General features: G+C 32.1%; 1 protein-coding gene across 1 annotated transcript in view; it reads right to left on the bottom strand.

Moving 5' to 3' along the window:
• Positions 1–256: 256 nt before the first annotated feature.
• LOC134694067 (heat shock 70 kDa protein 12A-like) overlaps positions 257–10,382 on the bottom strand; it is a 34,878-nt gene continuing 24,752 nt past the window's right edge. Inside the window, exons 4-5 of the mRNA XM_063555063.1 lie at positions 7,181–7,458; positions 257–448 (exon numbers count right to left, since the gene is read on the bottom strand). Of these exons, the coding sequence (XP_063411133.1) occupies positions 257–448; positions 7,181–7,458 (470 nt within the window). The remainder of the gene's footprint in view (positions 449–7,180; positions 7,459–10,382) is intronic.

Raw genomic sequence — 10,382 nt, 5'->3', positions numbered from 1 at the left:
AAAATTAATGTATATTGATATCTAACATCGAGTGACAAATCTCAAGAAAAGAACAGCAAAACTGCCATACCAAATCAGCGTCCTACTTTCATTTCAGGATGCTTTTATAACTATTTGGATCATCTTTGTCGAGCTCCTGCTAATCTCCCATACTTTTGATTTTGCAATTTGATTAGGGACTTTCCAGTTTCCTCGGAGTATTTTTGTGATTACAATTTCTACTGCCCACATTTAGGTCGCCGTGTCAGCCACTGCATCATCTAGATTCTCGGCACCTTTTGCTGTTTATCCCTTTTTGTTCGTCTGCCATTCTCTCCTCATGCTCCGTCGCAGCTATTAACATGTCTAACTGAGCTCTAAACACCTTGCCAAGTAATCCAACTGCTATATTTCCATTTAGGTACTTTAAATGTTTTATTTTCCTCAGACATTCTGTGAACTTCTGAATCTAACAATATAAACGGAGAATGTGTCCATATGGGGCATAAATAATGCCTTAGCTTGCATAAAACGCTATAAAGAGTCATTACCCAAAAACGATAAAAGTGACGCCATCCAAATTCGCACTTGATCTGTGTTTTATGGTAATAAGCATTGTTCAAACAATTCATAGAATTTGATTGAGGCAAAATATAATTAGAGAATGAAAACTAATTGTTGGGACGTACGTACATGTACATAATGACGGACAAAGCCTAGTTTAACTTAATGTCCCATCCGCTGCAGCGGGTAATATAAAAATGTCAGACGTTTTATACTGAAAATGTCCATACCGAATCAATGCCACATTATCCCTACGACCCCTATACGATCAAGTCGATCTGGTCTGGCTGAGATCAGGCTGATTTCGAGTAGAGTTGATTTGGTCTAGTTAGTCTAGTAAAGATCTTGTAGAGATAGCGAATTGGTCGGAATCATCGGATATGTATTCAATTAGTGGTCGGGTTGGAGTCGTGATATAGTCTTCAAGGAGTCGTGAATTGTCGAGTTAATTAGTTCGTTTACAGTCGGATAGCAGTCGGATAGAAGTCGTAAACAGGCCCGATCAAGAATTTGGTTTCGCTTGGTCGTGGAAATTTGGACAATCGGGTTCATCGAGTTGATCTGATGGGTAGTGTGAACCTAGTTTTATACAGTAAAGAAAGTACGAGTAACGATCGAGTGACCTTAATGTATGTTTGAATTCCTCATGAATCGTTGTAGCAAATAAGAGAAATAGTTATTGTTAGAATATAGGGATATATTTAATACAGTTTATTGTTACATTTTTAAATGGTTCTAAACCACGGAGTATAACCGCCGTGCAATTGATTTCGAATGTTAACTGCTGCTATGAGAAGCAATATTGGTAAAAACATGAAAAACACCGTCCTGATATTTTCAAAAAATATAAAAAAAATGTGGCATGATTGTCAATAAGACAACTAGACCAAATGACACATAAATTAACAACTGTAGGTAACTATACGGCCTTCAACAATGAGCAAAGCTAATACCACATAGTTATCTATAAAAAGCCATGAAATGACAAATGTAAAAAAATTCAAACGAGAAAACTAATGGCCTAATCTATGTACAAAATATGAACGAAAACCAAAGATGTAATACATCAACAAACGACAACCACTAAAAAACAGGCTCCTGACTTGGGAGAGGCACATACATACAGAATGCGGTTGGGTTAATCATGTTAGCGGGATCCCAACCATCCCTCTAAACTCGGACAGTGGTGTAACAGTACAATATCAGAACGAAGTATAAACATCAATTGAAAATGCTTAACCCATCAGATGGATACAAATAACATACATTCAACAAAACACAGAGCATTGTATATCTTTTCATAAAATATGTACACCCCATGACTATTTAAAAAGGACGGGTCTGTGAATTTCTTGTAAACATCACGTAACAAACACTCTGTGTAACTTACACTTGATTACATACAAATAGAGAGTAGTTGGTTGGCTTTTACACTAAAGCCGATCGTGTATATTTTGTGATTTGTTGTTGTTTAAAGTACATAATACGAGTGATAATCCCGTTCTTTTAATTTATTATTGCAGAAGTTTTACTAACGAAAGGTGCAGATCGATTAAGAGTACACAATCAATCATAATAGATATAGGAAGATGTGGTGTGAGTGCCAATGAGACAACTCTCCATCCAAATAACAATTTAAAAATTAAACCATTATAGGTTAAAGTACGGCCTTCAACACGGAGCCTTGGCTCACACCGAACAACAAGCTATAAAGGGCCCCAAAATTACTAGTGTAAAACCATTCAAACGGGAAAACCAACGGTCTAATCTATATAAACAAAACGAGAAACGAGAAACACGTATATATTACATAAACAAACGACAACTACTGTACATCAGATTCCATAAGTTGGTTATACTCGTGTATACATATTCAAGTTAAAAAATCTACGACCAGCTTTCATTGCAAATATCATTAATATCAAAGTTATTTTAAGACTATTTTCAGTTGTTGCATGTCGAATTATCATATAAAACTATAATGAAAATTCATAGTTCAAATGAATCGTATCCAGTTAACAATATTATGGAATAAGCTGTTTAATTATCATTTTTTGTACTGTAATCTTGTTATTGTACATTAGTAACTTATATTCTTTTTAAATTGTGTTAAAACCTACATTCAACTAAATTATTTCGTACTTTCAAAAAGTAAACAAACGCAGTTAAGATACACTGAAAGATATCATCATGATCATAAAGCAAAACTACACTCCGTCACACATTACAATTTATATAGTATTACTTATAGAAACTTCCTTTTATCTGCACTACCCTGGTTGATGTAATAATAACACGTAATATGCCTATATGTAACATAATTCTCGAGATTTGTTTAAGGTGGTACCCAACACTTTCACTAAAATTAATTTGGCTCGTTTAATTTTCATAAAATTTTCTTAAAGTATTTTCTTTGACACTTTAACAAAAATATAAAAAAAAATAAAAATTTGAACCAACCGTTTTGTAAGAAAAATTACACTGGTTATGTAGCAATTTGACAAACACCAATTTTGATCATTGAGAAGCTTAATATTTCTTCTACAACACGACGTAATTAAACGTTTAGCTGACTTTACAGAGTTGTCTCCCTGTAGTGTTAGGTACCACCTTAAGGTTTAAATATTCTTAAAATATACTGTGACTGCTTTTGTACTTATGCACGGAACGTTTCACAGTTGATATAATGTTTGCAATTTGTGTCATTATTGATAAAAGGAATGAATAAAAAGTGATTAACAGAAAAACACATCAATCGATAACTTAAAAGAAACCATAAGCAAAACATAAGAAATCGGCTCGTGTACTTGAAAGATGTTAACATGCTCCTGTTATTAAATCTAGAAACCAAGACACTTGGAGCTTGTCAAAAAAATGTAAGATCACAAAAAAATGCTGAACTTCTAGGGAAAATTCAAAACTGAAAGTCTCTTATTGAATGTCAAAATGAAAAGCTTAAGCACATCAAACGAATGAATGATAACTGTCATATTCATATTTTGGTACAGGCATTTTCTTATGTAGAAAATTGGGTATTTAACCGGTTTAATATTGTTAAACCTCTCGATTGTATGGCAACCTCATGCATCAAGCTAAAAGAGAACAAACTCTCACTTAAGTATAAAACTGTTGCTAACAACATAAAATTGTATATAGAACACCACGCTTCAACGAACGGACCATCGCACTATGGCATATACAATCGCTCTTCATCGTTCCCATTGCACTTCAGCGTCACCATCGCACCTCCGTCATGTATACAAGGTATAATTTTGCATCTGTTAAAGTAATTTAAATATAGCATCTTAAATTTTATGCGGACAATTTTGATATGGTATAAAATCTTAACCTTTCTTGAGGGTTCAGACCAAGAATGCGTACTTTTTTCAAAGCATTAAAATAAAATCTGTCAATCACTTGTAATAAATTCAACAAGATAAAATATGTTACTGAGATCCCAACCCTCTTCTAAACCTGGGACAGTGGTGTAACACAACAACATAAGAATCCGTTGAAAAAACTTAACTCATCAGAAACACATCTAACGAAAACTCAAGACTACAATTCTTTTGTGTTTCTCAAGTAAAAATTAAAAAAAAATCATAATGGCTATTTCCTTATCAGAAGACAAAATCAAAGACTAAAACGCATGGAGACAACTGGTATATTTCTGATTTGGTACGAGTTTTTTTCTGTTTTTCTTTAAAATCGTGGTTCTTTGGTATTGGGTGGATGAGGCTGTAGACAGGAGGGGGGTGTATCACCTTACTTTTTCATATTATGTGCAGAGATTTTGGCAATAAAGGTTGGAGTTAATACGAAAATACAGGGTAAAGAAATCTCTCAAGTCGAACATAAACTATATCAGTTTGCAGATGACACTTCACTGATTTCGGATGGAAGTGAAGAATCTATGTCAGAAGCTTTATTAGAGCTAGATTGGTATGCAAAGATAATTTTTACCAAAACTCAAGTAGTATGGATTGGAAGTAAAAATACAGTAGAGAAATGTTATGCCAGAACAGAAATTTATCATTGAAGTCAACGTCTTTTTGGCTGTTAGAGGTAAACTTGGATATTGATCTTGATAAAAATCTTAAGCTTAAGTTATACTGATAGGTATCTTCAGATAAAAACTTTGATTAATACATGGTTTAAAAAACCTTAGTAGTTATTAGAAAAAATTTCTGTGGTTAAAACTCTTATTCTTCCTATACTCAATCATATCTTTTTTTACATTACCGAAACTAAATGCAGAGATGATTATGCAAATTAATGATGCTATTTATAGTTTTTTGTGGAACTCACCAGTTCATAGAGTTAAAAAAGAAGTGATATACATGGATTATAAGAATGATGGTTAAATATAATATATTAATCTATTTGTGATAATTTTTAAATGTAAATGGATAAGAAAATTGTTCAGTTCTATCTGTAAATGGTTGAATATCTTATTTACAAATACAGATAGTCAAAAATTGGTCAAATTTGGATATAGTTACACAACAAACACTATTTCAAATGTCAATAACAAATTTTGAATGGGTGTATTCAAAGCGTGGTAACATATTGTAGAAAAAGATATAAATTCTACATGGGAAAATTTTCTTGCTAGTCCATTATGGATGAATAAGAATATCAATATCAATAACAGACATGTATTCTATAGTTGGTATAATAAATGCATTGTTTTTGTAAATGATGTGATTAGTAATAGGAAAGTTTCTCTCCTATGTGGAAATTAAAGGCAAATTTGATATTTCTGGGAATATAATGATGTATAATAGTATCATTTCAGCATTAAATCAGACAAAGAAGCTATACTTCAGGGGAGATAATAAGCTCGCAGAACCTGTTATTCCCTTGTTAGTTCAAACTAATTTTAAAAAGTAATTGGGAACTTAAGATATGTATTTGATGTTATTACCTAAAGTTGTTCCTAATGGGCAAATACAGTGGAATGAAATTTTGCAACTTCATGAATTAGAATGGAGAGAATTTTTCAAACTTCTTTTTGCAGTTATTTATATCACAAAATGACAATGGTTACAGTTTAGAGTAAATCATAGAATATTATCTACAAACACATTTTTTGGTAAAATTAATGTCATTCATAGTCAATTAGTATGTAATTTGTGTAAGGAAGAAATATAAGCTATAGAACCTGTACTATGGAATTGTGAAAATGTCCAGAATATATTAGAAGAAATAGATATATGGTTTTTATCTAATGGTATAAGTATCCCATTCACCAATAAAACAAAATTGTTTGGTAATGTCTCACATGTATACAAGGGTAAAAAAAAATCTATGTCTTGAACAATATATCTATAATACAAGATATTTCCAACGGTTTTATCAATTCATGCTGTGAAGAAAATACTAAAAGATCTTTATAATTTAGAGAAATGTAAAGCAGTAAGAAACAATAAACTTTAGAGTTTCTTCACATTGTGGATTCAATTTACTCATTTGTTCGATTGTAATTAAAGTCCTTATATGATTCGTATGTAAAGAAAACATGATTTGTTTTTTTTTAAGTACTTACATAGAAATATTCGTCAGAATATTATATATATTTTCTTTCTCCTTTTTTATGTATAAATTCTTTTTTTTTTATTATTTAAAATTTTGTTAAATTCATTTATTTTTCCTCAATATTTCCATATAAATGTACAGATTTCAATAAAAAAAATGAAAACAAAAATCGTGGATTATAGAGTTTTTGTTTAGCTAGCTTAACATCTCACGCAACCGACAGTCGCAACGAATTGCATTATATTGTAAACATTTTGTGAGCAAAACAATAGGTACACATGTCAAAAAATTAGGTACAGCAATCAACATTGTATAATCTCAATCTCTATATAAAACAACAATGTCGACAAAGAAAAACAAAGAAAAACAAAATGACAAATAGACAAAGCTCATACGCAAAAATGAAATAATCAAAGCACAGTAACATAATAAATATAAAGCCATGCTTAAACTAAAGGTAATAGCCTATAGCAACTGAAGGTAATCACTAGACCTTTTTGTATTCCGATTTTATTTATCGTTTAGGTGATGCAGCATGCATGCATTTCCAACTTTTTCTCTGATATTGCTAGTAATAGGTAAATATCGTGTTATACACATTATTGTGTGGGTGAGAACAAAAAACAAAAACATTCCCATAAAGCAAAGATTATGTCAGAGACCGGTACACTTCTTGTGAGTATATTTATTTAAAAAATGAAAAAGAACTCAAACACACATAGTCTTACCTGATGTGATGGACTTCTAATGTACTGACAAGGTTGATGTCCGTATAACACAGATCCTTTCGCAGCTACCATTGATCATCTCCCGTTATGATAATACGTTTTGATGGAAATTTTTGTTTTACAGCATCTCGAACTAAACTGCATTCTGAAAACCCGCCTACCATGATGATATGCGTTACATTATGTGAATCTTTATATCCGATAAATACTCTTTCAATTAGGGATATCACATTGTCTATGGTTGATTTGAACAGGTTTCTGAAAAGATCGGCGTCAATACGCATTGTTTTACCTGATATCCTGATGTTTTTTGCAAATTTGGACACCCCAAATAACGACTTAAAATCCAATTGATGGTGTACACGGCAAACTTTATCGAGAGCCACAATTGGAATACTCAGGCTGATTTTCCGTTGCATTTCACTGTCAATTGATCTTTTAACAGCTTCAAATTCTCTTTCAATATCTAAATAGAATAATGGATCGTTTTCTTTCAAATTTTTCATCACAGACTCGCCTGAAATTTCATCAAAAATGTGGAAAAACTGTTTATTTACAAACGTACTTCCACAACTATTATCTGTTGTGTGATAGCTTTCTATCAGTTTGTCATTTTGTCTCTTGATGACTGTTATGTCAGCTGCAAAGCCTAAAATCAAGCAATAAATCAAACCATTAAAAGTAAAGTACATACCAATATTCACAAAAACATCGTCAACACACAAATTCAGATAAAGAATTGAAGGATTAAAATATTGTGTTTGAATTGTTTTCTGATTTTCGACTTTCATGTACATCGTTTTTGTCACTTGGTGTGATGTAGACTCCAACTTGTTTATGATTAAATGGACGTATGTCTTACTGTTGTCTGTAATACCATCTCAATAACGTGTGATAGTATTCTTTTATCAGATAGTTATATCAAATACTACTTAAATTCTACAGTTCAATAACATTTAAACATATTAAAAGGCTATGAAAGGATTATGAAGTTTATTAACCTGATTCCTACAAATTTCCTCGGCGGGCTGGTAAAGGCACTTTTATGAACTGCTTCCGGAATGTTATCGCTTGTCTTTCCCTTATTGTCCGTGGGGTTTATCACATGCACCTTCGGGTACTTCCGGAAAATTGAATTGTTTGTAAACCTGGCAGACAACACGGACATTACGGCTTTTAATTGATCGTTGAAAAACGATAACACAGTTTGGAAGACTGGTAGTGATACTACTACTTTTTACCAAATGGTTGAGGTGCAATAACGAGTTAAGGTTAGCTGAAGCAATTACTGTTACGGAGCTTGGTAAATGTTTGGCTTGTTTCTTTATGACAATGAAAAAAGACGACGAGTCAAACTATGAACCACAATCTTTCAAATCAATGCAGAGCAGCATTTCAATATATTTAACCGAGAAATGTGGAATAAATATAATGAGTAACAAAGAATTTCATCATTCTATGATGTGATGTCTGCCAAACTGAAACAGCCTAAATCCATGAAAATTGGAGACAAAAAAAGCATACCCCTTCACAGCTGAAGAAGTTAATTTACTATATGAAAAAGAGCTGCTACATAAGAAAATGCATGTACCAAGTCGGAATATGACAGTTGTTATCCATTCGTTTGATGTGTTTGAACTTTTGATTTTGCCATTTGAATGGGGACTCTCCTTTTTGAATATACCTCAGAGTTCAGTTTATTTGTGATTTTACTTTTTATTGGTGCAGGTAACAATTCTTTGTATAATTATTTTTTTTGTAATTGATATGATGCTTGGTCCGTTTCTGTGTGTGTGTTACATATCAGTGTTGTGTCGTTGTTCTCCTCTTATATTTAATGCGTTTCCCTCGGTTTTAGTTTGTTACCTCGATTTTGTTTTTTGTCCATGGATTTATAAGTTTTGAACAGCGGTATACTACTGTTGCCTTTATTTAAGTAACTTTTGCTTGATAATTGACTCTTTGTGACATCACAATTTCCTTTTAAAAATTGTACACATTGATATGATCATGATGTATTGAAAAAATAATTTGACAACTTGAATTATTGTAACCTGATAATGTACGGTCGTAAGATTATATATTATTTTTACCTCATTGTATACAATTAAGTATCAAGTCTAAATCAAATAGATTTTACTCCAACAACTTTTTCAAATTTATTTGCAGGAAATCCTCAATCTCTTGTAAAAATAGTATGGATTAATGATACTCTAAATTTTGGTTTGCGCTCCCGGGAAAAGCATACAATTTTAAGATGGGGAGACATTCAAATGAAGGCTACTACTGATGGTCAGCAGTATCTAGAACATACTGAAGGAAAGCAAAAACAGGAAATTATGCTAAATTCGATACACGTGCTTCTCACGCCAAGATGTTTGCTGACACAGGTAATGTTTCAGGAAAATGTTTTATAGGGAAACAAAATTCAAAACTATTTATTAATTTTAAATTGAATTACGGTTCATAATTTTTACACAATTTAATCTACTGTGTAATGGTTCATATTCTGGACGCCAGTTTTTGTTCCTTTGTAATAAATCTACATACCAAAAATCGAAATGAAGCTTAGAAATGGAAAAATATTATATACTAAACTCGTTCAAAGGGTATCTACACGTCTCAATCTTCAGAATCGCTTATTTAAAAATACTACCATCGCTAACGTTTTTAACAATAAAAATCGTGGTTACCCTTCTATCGATAAGTGTCATGCCAAAAAATGACTTACGTGTCCCCGTCTTTCCACCAACAATACAGTAAGGTCCACATTTAATGGTCGCACATTTTCTCTAAATTTTGAAACTGATATTACTTGAAAAACAAACAGTATTATTTATTTACTCACATGCAACAAACCGGGATGCGGTATTCAGTACGTAGGTGAAACTGGGCGATATTTATCTAAACGCACGCAAGAACACCTGTATCGTTTTAAAAGACCCAATAAATTCAAAAGTATCATTTATCAACATCTTAAGAAGCACAGTCATCCTATTAAATATTTAACAGTTCAAAAAAAAAAAGTAAAATCACAAAAATACTGAACTCAGAGGAAAATCAATTTGGAAAGTCCATAATCACATGGCAAAATCAAAAAACAAAACGCATCAAAAACGAATGGACAAGAACTGTCATATTCCTGACTTGGTACAGGCATTTTCAAATGTAGAAAATGGTGGATTAAACCTGGTTCTATAGCGCTAACCCTCTCACTTTAATAACAGTCTCATCAAATTCCGTTACATTTACATGATGCGTTAAATAAACAGTCACAATCAATAAAATAGTCAAAATATGGGAACATCAGTCATCATCGTATAACAATTTAACAGGACACAACAACATCTACTATCTACGAACACATGGATTGATTTGAGTGTCTGACGTCAGAAAAATTATATACGTCACATAAATTTGTCGTTCAATGTGCATACAATAGTTATCAAAAGTACCTGGATTATAAACAATTTTAAATTTTACATAGGCAATGAGCGCAGACAGGGTTAAAAAATCAAAAGTATGTAAGAATAAATTACAGAAATCGAACTAGTCCAAAAGTTATACATAGAA

Source organism: Mytilus trossulus, chromosome 13 (genome assembly GCF_036588685.1).
Source record: "Mytilus trossulus isolate FHL-02 chromosome 13, PNRI_Mtr1.1.1.hap1, whole genome shotgun sequence".
NCBI lineage: Eukaryota > Metazoa > Mollusca > Bivalvia > Mytilida > Mytilidae > Mytilus > Mytilus trossulus.
This window is presented reverse-complemented; position numbering and strand designations above follow the sequence as displayed.